Source organism: Prosopis cineraria, unplaced genomic scaffold, assembly GCF_029017545.1.
Source record: "Prosopis cineraria cultivar Desert tree isolate PC_DT_omini unplaced genomic scaffold, ASM2901754v1 PC12, whole genome shotgun sequence".
In the NCBI taxonomy this organism is placed as follows: Eukaryota; Viridiplantae; Streptophyta; class Magnoliopsida; order Fabales; family Fabaceae; genus Prosopis; species Prosopis cineraria.
This window is the reverse complement of record NW_026555343.1, coordinates 4,147,086-4,169,629: the sequence shown is the minus strand read 5'-3', so window position 1 is coordinate 4,169,629 and position 22,544 is coordinate 4,147,086. Positions and strand designations below refer to the sequence as shown.

The following is a 22,544-nucleotide window of genomic DNA, read 5'->3' as shown; positions in this document are numbered from 1 at the left end:
TTTTTGTTGGAGCCCTTTTTTTTTTTGTTTTTTTGGCATTTTAACCCAATGTAACTTTTTATTTTTGATTTTGTGGGTGAGGTTCAAATAATATGTGACTTAATCATGATTAGTTCCTCTAAGGGTTTTTTACCCCCCCCCCCCCCAATGGCAATCTACAGGATTTAACTTTCAATTTGGGGAGAACTGTCTCATGATGCCGTCCAATTCATTTTGCACTCAAATCTTATTCGAGTGCTACTGCTTCAAATATCCGTTACAAAATTAAGAGCGATCGTTAATATAACATATGGAAAGCATATTCTCTAAGTAATATGACTCGTTATGAATATAAATCTCTGGAATCCCTTCGCTTATACTAATCAAAAGTATTTTATACAATCTAAAATGTGGGTTTTATATTTTATATGTAATTTAAGAAAAATTAACTTCTTATAATTTGATCCATTGTTGATCTTAACTTTTGAAGGTTAAATTTGACAAAATAAAAATACATTTGGAGTTTACAAAAAAATTTAATTTAACATTTTTAGTTAAAATTGAAAAAAAAAAAGGAAATTTGATTTAATTTAATATTTTCATTTTTAGTAATTGTTTGGTGAAAATTCTATGTTGACAAATATTTAGAAGATAACTTAATTATATAAATTTTGAATTATAAAACTTATGTAATTAATTTTAAAATTATAAAATCATTTAATAAAAAAATAAAACTTCTTAATTTTTTTTAAAGAAAAAATTTAAGAATTTTAACTTTTAGGAATTAAAAAATTTAATTGATTAAATTATAAAGGCTCAATTAAAATAAAATAAGCTATATGGATCTTATTTAAAATTGATCAAAATTATAAGAATTTACGGATATATTTTTCCTATAATTTAAGATGAGCTATGTTGTTCCTTATTTGCAAAGAATTTACTTATAAATTTTATGATGTATAATGTGTATTGGTATGAAATAGTCCACTCTCCCAGTAAAAAATGTGATGATCTCAAAGAATGGGAGCTTTCCAAAAGCTATAGAATAATAACAAGCTTTCCAAATGTGATCACTTGGGTTTTGTTCTTTGTTTTTTTTTTTTTAAATTTCGGAGTTCATTTTTTTTTACATAAATAATTTATATTTTATTTTATTAATCTACAAGTCTATCATTAATATTTCATTATTCATGTTAATAGTGCTACATTCTTTTTAAATAATAAAGATTAAATTAATAATTGAAACAAATGTAAGGTGATAAAAATTAAAAATTTAAGAGATTAAATTAATAGTTGAGAGAAATTTGGAGGATTAAAAGTTTTATTATCTTTGATTTTATCATCTTATAAATTTTAATCCCTACAAAAAAAATATCTATATTTAGTGTCTGACTGTATTTTAAATATGATACCTTTAATAAAAAGATACATGTGAGCATTAAAAATAAAACATTAAATATCAATAAAATATTTTTCTATAAAACAAACAATCCATCATAAACACATATTCCTGGGCAAATAGTATAATTTATTTATCAAATTTTATGTCAAGGTATTTTTTTAAAGTATAAATAGAAGAAAATATCTTCTCGAAATATTGAGAACTTACCTTTAATAAAAGGATGTCTTAATTACCTGTAAACAATAAAAATATATATTAAATATCAAGTAAATATTTTATTATAAAACAATTTATAATAAACTCTTATAAATAATAGACCTCACCGATAGTAGATAATATCTTCTCAAGCTACTACGATCAATTGGTAAATATTTTTCAACTACATTACTACATATATAATGGCTGAATTTAAACTCCTATCTCTACCGTTCATTTCAACTTTAGTTAATCTATGTGAAGCTGTTTTACACATTTTAGTAAAATAAATAAAAGTATACTTTGAAAACTGAATAATAAATTATTAACATAACAAATTTAACATTGTTTATTCTTATTTTTGTTTGACAAGAACAACGCATAATTCAGCCAGAGAAATGTATAATTCAATCAATAAAAATACAAAAGTAAGCCGATGGCTTGAAAATCATATTATAAATGTAAGAAATCTCAAAGCTTGTTTTTCTTTTCTTTTCTTTTTTTTTGGATGACATTTTCAAATCATTGAAAAGAAGAGTTAGACCTGAAAAGTAGAAAAACTGAAAAACTAGAGGCCAAGATTAAAGCTTCAAGACAAAACACGTGGCCAATTGGCTGGGTTGGTTGGTCGGTTAACCATATTTTCTCTCGTCACACTTTCATTGGCCAATGATCTTTTCCCATCGTAACCATCTTCTACTTCTTCATCTGTATGCAACCAAACATCGCTATCCTTACCTACTTCTCGTTTCCCCTCATTAAAACGTTTCTCCTCCTTCACAGCGTCTTTAAGTTGTAACCTTTTTCAGTTACAGGAACCGCATTTGCGGCTTGTTTTCCAAGACATATTTACACTTTCGTCTCTCTCGCTCTCCTTCGTCAATGGGTGGGGAGCGCAAGGTGTACACTCTTGCTGAGGTCTCTCAGCACAACAATTCCACAGATTGCTGGCTTGTTATCAATGGCAAGGTTTGTGAAGATTTTGTGGATATGCAGAACTTGATTTGGATTGCGGGTTTCATGCTGTGCTTGCGTTTTAATTATGGGATTTCTTTTTGGGTTTGATAATAATTATAATTCAAGATCTTGGTTTTTTAGTGGGATCAAGGTTTAATGGAATTAATGATGACTGAGGCTGATCTGGTGACGTTCATGTTGTTTCCTTCGTATATGGAATGGGCTCGACATGCAATTGCTTTTCTTATTGGGTCTTTGGATGGTGATTTGAATTTTGATTGGTTTGTCGTTCTTGTGATGATTTTCTGGATGGATTGTTTTTGTTCTCTTTGGAAAATGGGAGGTTATGGACAACGTGGGTGGGCCTGGAATCAAAGGCTGGAATCCTGAAAGTGATAAGATAAATTTGCCTGTGAAGATTGATGTAATGGAGGGGAAAGAGTGAGCATTTACAATCTATCTAGGCAATGTGCTTGTTTCATATATTTTGAATTTATTTATTTACTCTGCCTCCATGTCTTTTCTCTAATTCCTATCAATAATAAGGTAGATCTCCTAGAAAAATTAAGATCACTGAAATGATGCTGACTCTGAGTTGTCTACACGCAGTAACCAATTAGGGGTTTTCTCTTGGTTTAGTGGAATTTCACATTAATCAAATTGAATATGGATTGTTTGTTGAATCAAAGCTATTCATGTCATTCTTGAACATTTTCAAGCTATGTCTTGAAAAGGTCCGCTATATTCATGACTCCTGCATTTAGTATTATGAATGGAAATGGTCTTTTTCTCTTAAGGTCATTACAGAACCTCTGAATTTGTGAATTTCTATGATGATCGAGCTTTGGATGCTGTCATTGGTCACTTCTGTATGTTCGGAGTGCAGAATCACTTATTCTTACTCTGTGATATCATCTATATACTTTCAGGATATAAAACATTTTGCAACTGATCTGAACCTGCTTCTTTTAAAACAGATTCTGTCAGAAATGATATGTTAACTTAGATTATTTATATAGTATTGTCCTTTATTAGAACATCTAAAACCTGGGCTCAAACCCAAACATGGTTCATGATGCCTCACATCTCAGAAGTTCAAAATTGCAAAATTCACATCTTGGATCATAGTCATTGATTTTTTGTTCTTTCGTTGTGTTAAGGAAATTATCTCAATTGTATTCTATTAATGAGTTGATAGTAATTATAATATATATATATATATATAACAAGCATGTGATAAATCTGATCATTAAAGGGAAAATTGCTTTCTGGTCTGCTGGTGTTTCATATAACACCCTAATTATAACTGTTTTATCTTTGATTTTTAGCCAGGACACATCACTCAAGATTGTATGAAGTGCTTTTTGAAACCTTAATGTTGTAGTAATTCGAACTTGTCAAAACCACTGTTGCTTTTCCTGTAAGAAACCAAGCACCTAAGTTTTAATTCACATTAAAAGTTCAAATTACAGACAAATTTGTCCATTTCTTATTATCCATCTCTTTTTACTCGGTTTCTTTCAAGATACATACGCATTATATCAGTACCGGAAACAAAAACTTGGGGATGTTCACTCAAATAACAGTATTATCATACGTACTGAACTTATGATAGAGAGCGAGACGTGTGGCTGTGGAGTTTAATAACTGCATGACTTCCTCGTATCATTGGTTTTCATTACCTTAAGAATATTTTGTGCACAGGTTTATAACGTGACAAAGTTCTTAGAGGACCACCCAGGTGGGGATGATGCCTTGATATCTGCCACAGGTATGCAACTAGCCTTTTTGCCTCTCTGACTCACTGACTTATTCATCACTTTTGCTCACTCCGGACAAAGATGTTTTTAAATCTTGTAAGTGCTTCCAGCATTGACATCAGATATGACACGACTTAGATATTATAACAGTACAAAACATGTAACATCCTTTGTTTTTTTTCTGACTGGCTGAGGAATTCATCACTTCTGGTCTCACAAAACTCAAATGTCAATAAATCTAATAAGCAAATATGTTAACACGGATACAAGACAGGATGTGACAAGATATGGACAATTGGATGCTTAAATATGCAATATCCTAGTGCAGTTCAAAGCTTGCATGTTGTGTCATGTCTGATATGAATGTCAAAACACAAATATGGGTCTGTTTCTGACATGTTGGTGTTTCATAGTTGTAAATGCATATGTATGCAGGGAAAGATGCAACTGATGACTTCGAAGATGTAGGACACAGCACCAGTGCTGTGGCAATGATGGATGAATTTTATGTTGGAGACATCGATTCCTCGACCATCCCCACCAAGGTTAAGTACACTCCCCCAAAACAACCTCTGCATGATCAGGACAAGTCGCCAGATTTCTTTATCAAGATCCTCCAGTTCTTAGTTCCGTTGCTTATCTTGGGTTTGGCTGTCGGTATCCGTTTTTACACAAAATCAACATAATCGTTGAAAGTGAAGTATTGGAGTAGACATTTACAGTAATGTAATCTTGCTTCCATAGAATCCTGCCTTGTTTGTGTTAGGACTTATCATATGTTTTTTTTTTTTTTTTAAACCTTACTTTACTGTTATATCTCGTTTTGACTTTCTGCTTGATCTTGCATGAACTTTGGGAAATTTCTGTCTTCACTATTTCTACTGTATAAATTGAAGTGTTAACCAAGGGTTTTAGTTTGTCATCAGTAACAGCAAAAATACCTGTATATTAGAATCCCCTGCGTCATGCTATATAATTGCCATTTACAATGGCTGTATTTTTCTTCATATTTTCTCAGCTGTAACTAAAGACACGATTCAGATCCTCATGCCGGATAAACTCTTTCACCTAAAATCGCACTTGCAAGGTTTTTCTCAATCTAGAGTGTCTTGGATAATGTCAGCATTTTCAAAATTGCTTCCCTTAATGGAGGCAATAATTTTTTTTTCAGTTTATGCAATCTGAAAATTTCCTTTTCTAGTTCTAAGAATTTCTTGGGCTTAAAATTTCTTCAGTGTGAATCTCGGGCTTGTAAGTTAATTGCTCTTCAAGGTTATGAAGAGGTTCAGGGCAGCCAACTGTATATGAATAAGGGAGGCTTATATAAAGGTCCCAGATAAAGAGACTGATTATTTACAAATCTCATCCACTTGTAAATATTGAATTTTCACATGTAAATATAGAAGTTTCACTTGTAAATGGACTAAAGAAATAATTAATTTCCTTATTTGGAACTTGAGTGTAAAGAACCCTTTACATAATTGTTGAACAAATTTTATTTTATCATTATAAAATGATATACAAATTTTCAAATGTAACAAAATCTTTAAATAATTGACCTTATTTTTCTCTTCCAAGATTGTTAATAATTTGTTGGGAGTGTTTTTCTTTTTTGTTTTGGGGGTGATATGATCTAGGTCAAATAGATATTGGTTAAATAAGAGATAAAGTAGCAGGATATTTATCATTTACATTTTAAATTAATTTTCGATCATATTGTGTAGAACCAACAACCCTAAAAACGTGGACGAGAAGACACTCAAAACATTATAAGCAAGGTTAAAAAAAAAAAACTTCATGGAGAAAGAAAATCTTTTTTGAATTAGAGGGGCAAGTACAAGTATTAATGGCATGAAGTTACAAGCGGAATCAAATTTATAATCTCTCACTTATGGAAGTGCTTATATCATTATATATCACTAGGTTATAACTTATAAGGTCATTGGCAACAAAAATAAAAAATAAAAACTTGTTAAAAGAGCTATCTCGCTTATTAACAATACTTAAATTTAATTTAGTAATACCAGATATCATATAATTATATTAAAAAGTACTTAAAACATCCCGTTCAGAAGTGAAGACTAATTTATTTAAATAATCTAACATTAATGTCAATTTGAGCATCAATGTTCCATATAACATATAAAATCTATATCTATTTTTATTATTGGCATGTAACAATGTGATTTATTTATTTATTTAGTTGTTTTTTTGGCATAATATCTAGTATTCCTTCCGTCCCAAATTATAAAATACTTTTAAAAAAGATTCAACGTTTTAAAATATGAGACACTTTAATAAAAATAAAGTTTCATTAATTATACTTTTTCAATATTACCCTTCTTATATATTTTCTCTTTTCATTATTATTTTTATTAATGGAGTATTAAATGAGGAAAATTTTTAAAATTTTATTTTTTTATCTTAAAAAAATAAAGTTGTAAAGTGTATTTAATGAGTTTTATTGTATATAAAATTTTATTTAAAAGTGTCTTATAATTTAAAATAAAGGAAGTATGATTTATTCCACAGATCCATCTAATTGAAAAGTGAAAGCAGTAACAAGATTAGATAAGTGTGTGTTTAATTTTCATTTTACATCTTGCAAAAGTTCATTTAGAAATCCAATTATTTTTTAGACTTGACAAAAATATATCTGATTTAAATATACTTTTAAAGGTTAGCTAACTAGTGAACCGGGATACTTCTTTTTTTTTTTTTTTCAGTTAAGAGTGAACCGGGATACTTTAATCATACTCTTTTGTTTTTGTTTTTTTAGCATGGGTAATCATCTATGCTTTTGTCCAAAAAAAAAGTGATGATAATGATTCTTTTGTCCAAAAGAAAAAGTGATGATAATGATTTATTATCACATTCACTTCCCTTATTCATCATTGCCAAACTTCTAATCACCAATTAAACATGCATCTATTATGTAAAGTAAAACAACTTTCAAAAGAAAAAAAATAATTAAGTGAATATAATTATTAAAATATAAGTTACCCAACATTTTTAACATTTTCACCAAGATAATCAATCATCTAAACTAATGCTGGAATTCTCCTTTAGTTGTAGTTGATGATAATGATATGATATAATCTCGCCATCAATCATGGTGAGATTCGTCAATTAAAAGCGTACATTATGTGTTGCTAGTTTTAATGGAACTGCATGACATCATTTGGGATAATAAAAGTAATTAAATTAAGAGATTTTTTCAAATACCTTGACTATTAAACTAGCACCTCGGTAGAATTTTTGGACAGTTTAAAAGGGTTTTACCTCTGTTGGAATGTACAATTCATTGAAATCAATGTTCATTTTGACTTTATAAAAACTCTTTCTCTTATTTAGCATAATCTCTCTGGCAATCATCATCTTTCAAAAACTATCAATAAAGTTAGAGATTTTGTCATAAGAGATTAAATCATTACATTCAATCACATATTTAGAGAAATGAATATATGCACTGACATGCTTGCTTACCAGGCTTCTAAAAAAAACTCAAGTTTTGTTATTTTTAACCAACCACCTTCAGGATGCAGATCCCTCATAGAATCTGACATCACCTAATTTCTGGATTCCTCTAGCACGGTTTTTCCGTAGCCTTGTATTAAAAAAAAGTACATTATGTATAGAGACTTTGATTGTAATAATTTTTAGCTTAATCGAATTTCAATGTTTAGTTATTTTCTTTTCGATTGGTCAGATATTATGTTAACAAGTCAGTTAGTTTTAGGAAAAATGACAATAAAATCATTCTGAAATATATAAATAATAATTTAATCCTTCAAAATATCATAATTTTTTTAAAATCCCTGAAGACTTTTCTGTCATTGATGAATTATATAAATTATCAAATTGCTCTTATTGAAAATAAATCATTCACAAGTTTTGTTTAAATATTCACAATTTTTCTTTTATATTTGCAATAATGCAACATCAAATTGTAACTTTATATGTTAAATTCTTTATTTGTTATTGCATTGTTATAAATATTAGAAGAAAAGTTGTGAATATGTAAACAAAACTTATAAATCATTTATTTTTAACAAGAACAATTTAGTAATTTATATAAATTTATTAATAACAGAAAAGCTTCTAAAAATTTTAAGAAAATTGTGGTATTTTGAATGATCAAATTATCATTTATATATTTTAGAGAGATTTTATTATCATTTTTCTTTATTTTTAAGTATTTAACTTCATTTTCTTGCCAATGTTTAGTCATTGCATGAACTTTAATTTGATCAGCTTATGATATAACATCATGAATTAATATATTTACAAACAAATGTTGGTCATAATAAAAAGAGTTATTATTCTTAAAAACGAAGCCTTAGGTTTTAGTTCATATGAATGTTAAAAACTTCTTTGTGAGAAATATATTAATAAGTCTCAAAATATTCAAATTTAACTCAATTAAATAAACATATAAAAATATATCTCTACTAATCTTCTCAATAATTGGCCAATCAAATAAACTCATTTGAACTCGTACCTCAAACACCCACGTCCACAAATCATTAAAACCTTTTTTTTTTTTTACCAAACACAAATCATTAAAACTTAAAAGTCTTTAATTTTTAAATATTCATCATTTTTTTTGATGAGGCGCGATGAGTATCTTTTGCCTACGATGAAAACCATGTGACCAAATTTGTGCTGTAAAGCATAAATAACAACGACATATAATTTACAAGTGTGACTTTTTTTTTTGGATAAATAAAATAAGTATGATGGTGTTAGTAGAAGGTAATCAAATCATGCAAGTTAAAAACAAAGGGACAATTAAAAAAAAAAGGACAAATTGCTTAGTGAATATTTTTAACGCCATGAATTCACTAGGGGTGAAAATCTTAACTTTTTCTGTGATCATTTGGTCTCGATAAATCCGAAATTCTATGATCCTGTTTGGAAATTAAGTTCGACTTATGATCTTTCAACTTATCAATTGGTTTGTTTAGTATCTTCTTCAGGCAAATTTTCTTTTGTTTTATGCGAATATTTGGACCTAATTGAGTGTTCAGTTGGGTTATGATTGGAATGAAGAACCCTTACGATTGATAAAAATAAAGAAAAAAAAATACTATCTCTATCCTAAATTATTGTATACTTTTGAAAAAAAAAATTTATATTAAAATATAAAATACATTGGTTAGATTAAAGTTTTATTAAATACACCAATTCTATTATCCTTTCTCTCTTTATAATTAATTTCCACCCGTTCTCTCTTTAATATATTAAATTATGAGTATTTTTAGAAGTTTATATTTTATTTTAAAAAAATAATGTTGTTAAACGTATTTATTGAAATTTATTGGTATATAAAATTTTATCTAAACATGTCTTAAAATTTGAGACGGGGGGAATACCATTGTATTCTGACATAAAAAAAAAAAATATTATTATTATTAAATAACAAAATAATATTTATATACAATTCTTCCAAAATATGTATACAATTTTTAGGTTCTTGATTGTGTCTTAAGATATAATTTTTTTAAAAAATGAAAATGACAATGAAATCCTAAAAGAGTATATTTATGAAAATTAGATTATTAATAAAATTTTCTAAAAATTAAGTAATAAATATTTATTCAAATAATTACAAATCAAAATCTTAATTGCAAATTAAGAATTATATCTAAAATTTAAATATTTTATTTATAATTAAAATTTGTGAACATGCAACTATTTAAATTGAAATTTACAAATTATTTTTGAAAAAATTTTGTAAGACTAAGTATTATTAATTATTAACTTTGAGACTTAACTTTCATTCTCAACAAAAATGTGTGGATGACCAAAATAGAATCAAATTGAGTTGAGATTCAAAACAGATATGAAAAATTAAAAATGATAAATTTATCTCTACTCTTCAATCAATAAGAGAAAGGAACAAGAGATGAGGGGAATGATGATAATAATAAAAATATTAATAATGAAAATGTAAAGAAAATGAGAGGATTGAAATTATTGAAATTTTAAATAATGTGTTTAGAGAAAACTTGAAATTATAAAAAATTATAATAAAATATACATTTAAATATGAATCAAATCTAAATTTAAAGATAAACTATCTACCAGAACTTGGTTTAAATCAAATCCAATATCCAAAGGCATCCAAGAGTGGAAAAGCAACAAAGAAACGAAGGTAATCTGATCTCCCCAGTAGTTTCGCCTCTATAGGTAATATAGTTGTCAATTTGCTATTAAGTCAAATTCCTCGAACAAAATTCTCTTTCTCCAAGGATGGTTTCATAGGATTTCCCACCATTTTTGTCCCAAAACGACCATTATAAGTATCAGATTTTCCTTCTCAAACCCTCCCCTTCCCCACCATTTCCTACTTTCCTGTCTACTAACAAGAAGAACCAGAATCAATGAGAGCTATTAGAAACGAGAAGGGTGTGCTAAAACTGGTCCATCCTGGTAGACACGTTGAGATTCACAGAGAACCAATAATGGCGGCAGAAATCATGAGAAGAAACCCCAGACACTGCATTACAAGACCAGACGTGTTTCAGTTCCCATGGATTGTGGTTAAACCAGAATCAATTTTGCTTCCTGGCACAGTTTTCTTCATCGTTCCCAATCACACTATCTATAACTTGATTAAATCCAAACCACAGTATTCACAAAACCATCATTCTCTAGCCATGTATTCTGCTGATATAAGCACCAAGAATCGTCAAACCCAGAAGCAAGTATTCACTACCAAGTGTCTACCTTGGAAAATGTATCCTTGCATGACAGTCCAAAAACAATCCCGAGTTGAGGTATGGCCAAAGGGGATTGAGTACAGAGACACCCAGAAGGAGGAAGAATCAACTGCAGAGACCAGAGCTTATCACGCCATAGAATATCGAAAGAGCAGTGAAGAGTACAGTGGAAAAGAGTCTCTTGAGGAAGATGTTGATTTAGAGCGTCTGTATGAACAGGTTGCAATGTTGAAATCATGTTGTAGAAAACCAGATAGCATTCGCAGGCTGCTTAATCTCAAGGTATCTTTTGACTTAACAGTCAAAGAGGGGGAGCAAAGTTTTCTGGGCGTCGAGATTATTGATAGTGATACCAGCAAATAGTGAAGCGCGTCTTTTTTCTTTTTTGTTCTTTCTTCTTTTTTATTCCCCTTTGAATATTCTTATCCATATAACTTAGCTAAGGTCATTTGCAACAGCTAAGAAAGAAACGTCTAATGTCATTTTTGGTTCTGTATATCCCGCAGGTAACATGTATAATGAATGACTTGTCTTCTATTAAATTCACACACTGTTAATGAGAGTAGTAACTAGCAAGAATGATTTTTCTCTCAAGACCACCAACACTTCTTTGAGTTTTCAGTTTCTTTAGATTTGAGAGGACATCATACATTGGGACTGTATTCCAGAAAATAATTGCGTTCATACTAACATCTGATGTCCATTGTGTTGGAGCAGCAACAGAATGTTTGGGGAATTAATTGATGATTTAAATTCTCAATCCAGAATTCTTAAAATAGAAGATTATTTGGGATTTAAGCTTTGCTTTTCTTCTCAGATACAATCCAGATATAGATGGAACAGAAAATTTCATAAAACATTTGATTACATGCTGGTGTACAGGTTCTCTATGTCTGTTTAATCAAAGCAAACTACTACAGAAACCACCAAAATACTGATCTTGCAATCAAGGGAAGCCTACTAGTTATACAAAAAAAGGGGCCATGCTAATATACAAGGTGGCTGGACAGGAACAAAGATAAACGAAATGAAGTGAAACATGTCACCACAAGCATAGATTACAGTTACTCACTGAGTACAATGAAAAAAACAGGGGGGAAAAAACAAGAAGTCAAGTTACAGGTTTACCTATTCTGTGCTAGCACAGGTTCTTTCCATCACCTTTGAGTCTGTTCTATGAGAATTTCTGGATGGGGAACTTGATCCTCTGGAAGAAATATGACCAAAAAAGCTAAGCTTGCCAATTTTTTTTGAGAATGAAGTCATAAACTTACGGGAACCAGACTTTGCCATATCTCTCTTCATGCAAACATGCTCTCTCTCGAGATCATTTAATCTCATTCTTAACCTGGCTAACTCTAGTTTGAGCTCCCGATTTTCCCGTCGCAGTGATGCGTAGTTATCTTTTGGAGACATTGCTGCGCTTAGTGCACCGCTGCCAATGCGCCATGACTGATGCATTGGCTTGGGGTCATCATCCCCATAGGAGGAGCATAAAGAATTTCTAAGCCTTAACTGCTCAAAATATAAAACTTGGACTACTGATTGGATAGGAAGGCGCTCATTTTGTGCAGCATGTGCTCCAGCTTCTGGTGTAAGCTTTTGGAAATCAATCAATTTGCTTAGTTTTTTTCTGTCTGAATCTGGCAAGCCTTGATGAGCCTGTAAAACAAATTTACAAAAGAATCAGCATGAACTTCACTCGCACAGTCAAATGAGATGACATTTTACCATTCAAGTTTGTCTAGTTTAGAAATAAGATAACTCAGTTAGTCTTTCTGAGGAAAATGGTACATATAAATCACGATATAAGGTGGCACAACATACTTTCAAATAGATATCAATTGCTCTGTATAACCCATCATGAACAGTCCGTGCATGTGCTGGTAAGGTTTCTGCAATGACCAGGAACTTTGAAAGCTTCAGGTTTGCATCCGGGGCAATTTCGGCAAGGTAATTGTCGACTAGCTTGGCCACTTTAACTAATGCAGTTTGGGAAGGTGAGTGAGGGCTATCAGATTCAAAAACAGAAGCATCTTCTAAGTCATCTTCACTATCATCCTGCTGGCAGAAATTTACCAAGATCCTATGAACTGTGTCAACATCAAATAAGGTGTCACCTGCATGCTTGAAAGATGGAATCAGAAGATCATCAAGATTTGCAACATCCAACTGTGATCCAATCCTCCTTTCTAGATCAAGTCTACAAGCAATTGAACAGTCAAGCATCACTGCACTTCTCAATAGCCCAAAAAGAAAATTGATAGGAACCACAAGTTTCTCAACTGGCAAGAGGCTGACAATAGTCTCCACCACAAGCTTTTCATGCCCTATTAAATTTGAATCAAATTTAGTCTGGCTTGAAGGATTCCACAAGCTGGATTTCTTTGTTAACTCTTTCTGGGCATAATTTACCAGAGAAGCACCGATACTCTCAGGGCGAACCCCGCGACATTTCATGGCTGATATGACTCTTTGATAAATATCAATCCTTAGAACAGAAAGATCTTCTATCCACCAGTCGCCTTCACATTTTGCTTGCCTGCTCATGTGTAGCCTCCCTGAGCTGCTATACTCTAACCTTGAGAAACTGGAAGCTATTTGCTCTGCACAGGCTTTTGAGGCTATCGCATCAATGCAACGACCAACTATGTTCAGCTCATCAGCAAGAGGAAGTAAGTTTTCACATTGTTGCAAGACTTCAACACACATTTCAAGGTTCTTGCAAACAATGCTGTCCAGGTATTCCTCGGCACGAGAACCAAGGTTGTCTTTGGAGAACTCTTCGGTCATCTCGAGGTAATCACACATACAACAGAGTTGAGCAACATTTGTAGATGTAATCTCAAAATTGATGCCATAACAGAATTTTGCAGCCAACTCAAAGGACTCAGCCCCTCCGGGTAGATTCAGAAGCTCCACTCTTGAGATATCAGAATCCCTGTGTTCTGCAACTAGCCTCCGGATTCGCCCACTTCGAGAGACAAGAGGAAACTTCATATTAAAAGTAAGAACAATCAGGATCACCATAGTGTTGAACTAATTCTCATGACTCATGTTAATGTTTAGAATTATGATAAATTCAAAACCCATGATTTAGATACTTGCCTTGTGTAACGAAAATGATCCTCCGTTCACTTCTATAGTAATATCACTGGGTACATCTCGGAAAATCCTACAAAAGATTAAGATTCAATCATACATAAGAAACAGTTTATTGAACTTCAGGCTAACTCAAAGAATTTAAGAATTCAATGGGGGGAAAAGTTTCTAACAGAATCCTACTAATATCAGCTTAATTCAGTTAATTAAACTATTATTCAACAGCAACTTTCTTGATAATTTTTTCAGTGAAATTCAAAACAGTGTTTATATATATATATATATATGATATGGTTGTTTAACTCGATTTGGAAACATGTTGCTCAGTGATATGTCCACTGCTCAGTTCCGAACACACTCACAAAAAAAACAAAAAAAGAAAAAGAAATTATATTACTACTTAATAGAAAGAGTTATGTGTGCAGCAGATGGCAACAATGGAAAAACCAAAGTGAGAAACACATTCTGTAGCAATCATTGAAAAAGAAAGAAGTTCGTACAGATATTCAGCAAAAAGAATTGCGGTGTGATTAAGATGTTCAAGTCGACATTTCAACATCCAGGAGCCAAAAAACACAGGTAATATATAGGTCAGTAATTAGTATGTTCTAAAGAGTCAACTTCATATAGTTACTGGCAACCGATCATTGATCAGCTAGCTCATTCCAGCAAGAAGATCAGAAGAGCTTCAAGAGAGGCACGATTAGTAATAGTAATCCTCAAAGAAGCAAGTTGAATTAGCTGATAAGAAACACTGCTCAGTGCTACAAAACAAACAAGCAAAGTCTTGGCCAAGAACTCTGAACTTGGAAAACGCATCAGAAACTCACTCAACCCTCAAAGAAAGACACTTTTAAACAGTAAGACAAGAAGCAAGCAAAGTCCAAAATCCTCAATGTGAGGAAAACACAAGTATATGAGTCAAATAAGGCAGGGAGAAAAACGCCAAACAAACGAACAAACCATTCATTGCATCGATGCCTGGCACTCTTGGCCAAGGACAGTTGCTGATGCTGAACCTGATGCTTGTTGTCAGTGCGGTCCATAGGGAGTGATCAGGAAAAAACCAAGGAAAGTAAAATGGAATGTGAAGAAGAACAAGGGGAGAGAGAGAGAGAGAAGTGGAGAAGTGGGTTTAAGGCAGTGAAGCGAAGAAGAAAGAGACAGAGACAGTGTTGGAGAATTGGGTGTTGGAGAAGTTCTTTGGCCATTTTCGTCAAACAGGTGGTGCTCAAAGCTAGATTGCAATCTTCCAAAGCCATGCGCCTGTGGTGTGGGTCACACTTTGCTTTTCGGCAACACTCTCTTGAATTGTTTCAAAATAAAAATCCCTTTCGCTGCAAGACACCATGAAGGAATAATGCTAAAAAATCATTTCAAAACGTATAATTAAATCATGCTTAACATTTAGATCGTCCTCAAGCAATATACACACACACATTATGAGATTGCACTATCTCAGATTCTCAGCGTATTAGAAAACTTAACATTCCATGAATCAACTTGGTGTTTCATGTGCATGATATATAGGAAGTTCTCACTAGAATAAAATAAATAAATAAATATCTTTTGCAAAGATAAAGATGATTATAAACAGCTAACAACTGTTGGTTATAATAAGAGGAACTATGACCGCTTATCTACAAGATCTTGATTTGAGTTTTGCAGAAAACTTTTTAGGAGAGCTACTTCTATTTAAATTTAACAATGTTCGGATTTAGGTAACTTTTTTTTATTTTTGAAAGGAGGCAATTGCAACCACAACACTTTCCTATATCCCTTTGCGTTGGAAATACAGATTCATTCACATCATCAGATTTGGATCACCTACACTTCTTTATTGTGGAGCTATCATTAAAAAATATATATAGCTAGAGTGAGTTGTGCATTTGTACGACACAAGTGATATTGTTCATGGTGCAGTAGGCTCCATAAAATCACCAAATCTAATTATTAAATGGAAAATGACAATTAAGGATTTTATAAAAGAAATGATATAAAATGAGTACCTGTTTATAATTGAAATTTTGAAATTTATAACTTAAACTTTTTGTTAAACCAGTGATAACCATTAAACTATTACGCAAGTACATTAACCAATTTAATGAAATGCTTTGTTTTTGACTGGTTTATGACTAGTTTGATCATAATTTTAACTATTAATTCATAAATCAATGCCTTGAATGACTCAATGTCCAATCCAGTTTTTAATAATGCCGTGAGCAATAAAGAGTGATCCTACTTGTTATTTTTTTCTATGTACCATTATCAATAGTATACTACAATCAACAGTAAAGGATATAATATTGAAAACCGAGTCAGATTGAACTTATAAATTATTAAACCGACACCTTGATCAATTTAATAAGATGTTTTATTTAGATCGATTTATAGTTTGATCATGATTTTAATTATTAATTCTTAAACAACCCAATAATTGGTTCACGTTTCAGTATATCCAGAAAGAGACCTTGCTTATTATTTTTTTCAAAGCACCAAGAGTCTTCAACTAATTGCTAAGGGTATATTAGTATTGAAAACTGAATCAATTCAATTGATTGAACTAGTAAATAATGTGTCTTGACTAATTCAATGATATGTTTTATTTATAGCTTGTTTGGTTATGATTTAACTATGAATTTAATTGTCAATATTGAAAATCAGTATCTGATTCAATAACTAGTATTGTTTTTAGTACGTGGATAAAACAAGACTAGAGAGAGGCCCTACTTATTAATTTGATTGGAGGCTATTTATTTGGCGCATGCTTTAAGCAAGGAAAGGGGCGAAAAAGAGGGAGGGAGACTGGAGAGGGATCTGTAGAAACAAAGGTTTATTCTCACAAAAGTCAATCATCTCAGGAAACAAAGCGGCACCAAAAGTTGTTGCAGGCTTTGACAATCTTGTCTCATCTTTTTCTTTCTGTCTCCTTTTTTCCCTCTTCTCAATAATTCCTTTTTTATTTTACAAGCAGTAATTATTTTTCACGATTATTCTCACTGTTTATGGCTTTGAGTTTGTCCAAGAAATTTAAGGGTATTTATTATTTAATTTAGGAAAAACATAAATTGTAGTCATATTTTACATTAATTAAGGAAAGTTAACTACTGCAATGAATTTTTTTTTAGTTTATAAAAATGTAAAATTTCAACTCGAAAGAGAGACGCGTGTTCAAACTAATATGTTTTTATAGAAATTAAAATTTATTGTTACAATCAGACATTTATTAATATATTTTATCATCACAACATATCGGGTATTTTAATATATTAGCCATTCTCTTTTAACGTGCCCTTTTCTTAAATAACATATCAAAAGTTTGAGGCTCCCACACAAATATGTTATATATATATATATATATATGTATAACATAACTATCATAATGGGGTCCAATTAGAGATTGTTCTTATAAAAAAACATTTTCTATATTCACACAGATAAAATTAGATCAATAATTTTCACTAAATCCAACCTTTTTGGTGATCAAATGTATTTCTTTTATCTTTACATATATATGTTTTCTATTGTTTTCCTCACATGTATGGACAACAGTTTATGATCACTTGATTAAAATGATATAAAACTATGTTAACATTCTTTTTTTTGCCCTTATTCACTAAAGACTCGTTTTCAACCCATAATTATTGCTTTCACAATTTTCAAAGGGCTAAGAGATAAAAAATTCAGCTGCTAGAAAATACGACAAAGCCTCTTATATTATGGTTCATGAAAAGGTTGTGGAAAATATCTTATAATTTAACTTGATGCATGATCTCATTAGAGAATCATCAGTTAGCATCACTGTTGAATAGTGAATGTAGAAAAATTAAAGGCGATAGAGAATGGAAATTATATTGATGAAGAGGAAGAAGAGAAATTGGAAGAGTTGGAATTGATTGAAAAGAAGGAAGAAAAGGAAGTGAAAGCAACAGTAAATAAATGGGAAAAGTGAGTTCAATCTGTGTACTGTGCAATGTATTCCCCTTTCCACGTGAATGAAAAAGACAAATTAAAGATTCAAAAGGTCAAAAGGTGAACAACAACCTCAAAACTTTGATTATACGCATATGGATTCTATTATTATTTTATCCCTTTTTTTTTTAAGTTATTTTTGTCATATTTTAAGCCGCCGCTCATGTGTGCAGTGTGTATATCTCTTGAATGGACTCACATTTTAATTTTAAAGTCTCAAATATAATTTAGTACTATTATAATATGTAATATACCTAATTTATCAATTACGATATATAATAATTGAAAGGAATTATCAACTATAATATAATATAACAATAAATTAACAACATTAAAATTAATATACAAAATTTAATATGATTGAAAATATAATTAAAAATAAAAAAATAAATTAATAAAAATCAAATGATAAGATAGTTGTGTTTGTGACATATTACATAATATATAAATATCTATATATATATAAACTGACTTGTTGGGCTTATAAGTTAGATTTTAAAAAAAAAAATCTATCTATTATTAAATAAAAAGTTAATTAAAAATTTAAATTTAATCTGAGTTTATTTTATAAATAAGTTAGGTTAAATTTAAAGTATGATAAGCTGTAAAACGTTATTGACAACCTAACCTATTTTTCCTGTACCTACGTATTAACAGATGTGCAGCGTGCACGCGACGGATATATAGGTGGACTATAGCTAAGTGTGGCCACTCTCTATAATATATTTATTTTTATATAATATATTTATATATATCGCACTCTATAATTTATTATCTATATGTTCGATGATTTGATCACCCACCTCCTCGTGTGGACCATGACAAAAAGTGGGTCCCATAATCAATATAATTAAAGTGATGATAATAATATGAAATCATTTCTTCCACCACTAGCTAGCCACCTACTTACTAACCATTGCATCACCTGCAATTTTAAGGACATGGAAATAAAAATGTTGTTTTTGTATCCAAAGTCAAATTGGTTTTAAGGAGGCAAGCGTGCGTGATATGTTCTTTTGGTATTAGACATCTCTTTGTTATTTGCATGGACGGCATTTCTCTAAACCCATGCCCATGTTATGATAATATTTAATTTTGGATATGTAATTGGAAAAAAAAAAGTTAAATGATTTAAATTTGAGTACTTATCAGATTCAAAAAAGATTTCAAGACTCATTAATTATAGACATATTTTGCAGATTTCTTGCCTATGAGCCCTTGCATTACCAGTAAGATTAAGCATATAAGGTATGAGTATATTTTATTACGTAATAAAACAACTTTCTATTGGTGATAATATTTAATCTCTTATCAATAAAAAAGTTAGTTAATTTTATTGAAATGTGATAAATTAAAATCCGTAACAAATAATTAAGTATATGTTTAACATAAAATAATGTGCACCTTGAGATGGTTAGAAATTTCGCTATTTTTATGCAAGTACTGCTAGGTTTCAAGTATTATTGGGATCGATTAAAAATAATTCTCTCAATGTGATTTTTTTCCTATCCTTGATTGAACCTTAAAAAATACTTAGGTGAACCGAGTGCATCATATCCTTTATAGTCTGTCCAATTAAAAACTTCAAATAATTTAAATAAAATTTTGTGTGACATTTTTTAAATTGATTTTATTTTATAATAAAATGTATATTTGATTTCTTGTCTTTTTTCTTTCTGATATCATTAATATCAGAACCAATTTATATTTAATGTCTTTTATGTTATATTTATTGGATAAATTATAAATGACATGGTACACATGATTTACCTAAGTATTTCTCTTGAACCTTTATCTTTGCTTGATGAAAACAAATCCCTTCAACTTGACCTAACCTTCACTACCGGTCAATTTTGTTATTGTATTTATTTTAATTTCATCAATCCGAGATGAGTATATATAAAAAAATGTTAATATGTGAATAAATAGGTGAAGTCCATTACCAGGAAATAAGTCTATCTACATAATATTTGAATTTGCATCTAAATGTACATAAAGAGAGAAAATTAACACCTAAACTATAGGCCAAAAGCATTTAAGATTATAACTTATTTTTTATAAAAATGTTTCACAAAACCTTTGAAGTCATGTAATCTAACCATTATTGTTAACAAAGTTACTTTAATTGTTAATTGACTGGAAAATAACAAAAAATTAAAATTACACAAACGGACCAAAAATGATAATAAAAGACCCAAAAATTACATAAAATAATCCAAAAAAAAAAAGAACCAAACAAATTTGTTGGATCTTTTTGTAATTTAAGGTTTTTTTTTTTTATTTCTAGTCCACTAACTATCAAAATAATTTTTATCAATAGTAGATGCTAAATTATACCACTTTTAAAAGTTAAACCACCACTAGCTAGCCACCTACTTACTAACCATTGGATCACCTGCAATTTTAAGGACATGGAAATAAAAATGTAGTTTTTGGATCCAAAGTCAAATTGTTTTAAGGAGGCAAGCGTGCGTGATATGTTCTTTTGGTATTAGACATCTCTTTGTTATATGCATGGACGGCATTTCTCTAAACCCATGCCCATGTTATGATAATATTTAATATTTTGGATATGTAATTGGAAAAAAAAAAAGTTTTAAATGATTTAAATTTTGAGTACTTATCAGATTCAAAAAAGATTTCAAGACTCATTAATTATAGAAATATTTGCAGATTTCTTGCCAATGAGACCCTTGCATTACCAGTAAGATTAAGCATATAAGGTATGAGTTATATTTTTATTACGTAAACCAACTTTCTATTGGTGATAATATTTAATCTCTTATCAATAAAAAATTAGTTAATAATTATTGAAATGTGAATAAATTAAAATCTGTAACAAATAATTAAGTATATGTTTTAACATAAAATAATGTGCACCTTGAGATGGTTAGAAATTTCGCTATTTTTATGCAAGTACTGCTAGGTTCAAGTATTATTGGGATCGATTAAAAATATTCTCTCAATGTGATTTTTTCATATCCATTGATTTGAACCTTGAGAAATACTTAGGTGAACCGAGTGCATCACATCATTTATAATCTGTCCAATTAAAATACTCTAAATAATTTAAATAAAATTTTGTGTGACATTTTTTAAATTAATTTTATTTTTATAATAAAATGCATATTTAATTTCTTGCCTTTTTTCTTTCTGATATCATTAATATCAGAACCAATTTATATTTAATATCTTTTAATGTTATATTTTTATTGGATAAATCATAAATGACGTGATATACCTGATCTACCTAAGTATTTCTTGAACCTTTATCTTTGCTTGATAAAAACAAATCCCTTCAACTTGACCTAACCTTCACTACCGTTCAATTTTTGTTATTCTATTTATTTTAATTTCATCAATCCGAGATGAGTATATATAAAAAAAATGTTAATATGTGAATAAATAAGTGAAATCCATTACCAGGAAATAAGTCTATCTACATAATATTTGAATTTGCATCTAAATGTACATAAAGAGAGAATTAACACCTAACTATAGGCCAAAAGCATTTGAGACTATAAACTTATTTTTTTATAAATGTTTCACAAAACCTTTGAAAGTCATGTAATCTAACCATTATTGATAACAAAAGTTAACTTTAACTTGATCAGAAAATAAAAGAAAAAAATTAAAAATTACAAAAAAGGACCAAAAAATGACAATAAAAGACCCAAAAATTACATAAAATAATCCAAAATAAAAAAAAAAGAACCAGACAAATTTGTTGGATTTTTGTAATTTAAGGTTTTTTTTATTATTTCTAGTCCACTAACTATCAAAATTAATTTTTATCAATAGTAGATGCTAAATTGTACCACTTTTAAAAATTAAAGGGAAACATTATATCAAGAGTAAGTTTAAAAATTTCAAACACTCTTGAACATATAATTTAAGAGTTAATCTATTCTTTTTACCTTATACAGATGGAAGTGTGTGTAAGTTTCAAAACAGTTTATATGGGGGCTTTTCTCCGATCTACCAGACCACTATATCTTTTTGAATTTTATATAAAGTAATAGGATTTGCTTTTCCGTAATATACAATTAGAGATAAAGAACAGGAAGGTGGTCCCATTTAATCAACATTATTTATTTTCTGTCCCTCTCTTACATAATTAATATATGCACACGATAATGTGATAGGGTTCCAACTTTGTATAAAGAGAAGTATGATATAATCACATACTCTTTTTATATGGTGTCTCGACCTTTTAGGTATACTGGGTTTAGTTCTTCTTTGCACGAGTCTAAATTAATTTTTCTATAATAACAAAGTTAATATAATAATTAATAGAGAGACAATAAGTTTGATAAAATTAAAAATTCAAAGATAATCTAATAATCATTATTCATAACAAAAAGTTTAAATAAAAAAGTTTCAATTCTCCGGTATGAAGTCACATGTGGTTTGTAAGTACAAAAGAATAATGATTATATACGTACAAGAGTT

General features: G+C 29.9%; 2 protein-coding genes across 3 annotated transcripts; one reads left to right on the top strand and one right to left on the bottom strand.

The window, feature by feature from the left end:
• The first annotated feature begins 2,282 nt into the window (after window positions 1-2,282).
• On the top strand, window positions 2,283-5,215 carry LOC129287838 (cytochrome b5-like). Its single transcript, XM_054924087.1, has 3 exons — window positions 2,283-2,545; window positions 4,238-4,304; window positions 4,729-5,215. The coding sequence occupies exons 1-3, from the start codon at window positions 2,459-2,461 to the stop codon at window positions 4,977-4,979; spliced, it is 405 nt and encodes a 134-aa protein (XP_054780062.1). The 5' UTR covers window positions 2,283-2,458; the 3' UTR covers window positions 4,980-5,215.
• A 6,634-nt stretch (window positions 5,216-11,849) lies between these two features.
• LOC129287873 (BTB/POZ domain-containing protein At5g48800) lies at window positions 11,850-15,688 on the bottom strand. 2 transcript variants are annotated; one of them, XM_054924135.1, is made up of 4 exons: window positions 15,084-15,688; window positions 14,127-14,193; window positions 12,846-14,012; window positions 11,850-12,680 (listed from the first exon to the last, which is right to left on the bottom strand). In XM_054924135.1, exons 1-4 carry the CDS (start codon window positions 15,164-15,166, stop codon window positions 12,147-12,149), a joined length of 1,851 nt encoding a protein of 616 aa, XP_054780110.1. In that variant the 5' UTR covers window positions 15,167-15,688; the 3' UTR covers window positions 11,850-12,146. The 2 variants fall into 2 exon arrangements, with proteins under 2 accessions (XP_054780110.1, XP_054780111.1); XM_054924136.1 differs by lacking the exon at window positions 15,084-15,688 and adding an exon at window positions 14,621-15,039.
• Window positions 15,689-22,544: the final 6,856 nt, after the last annotated feature.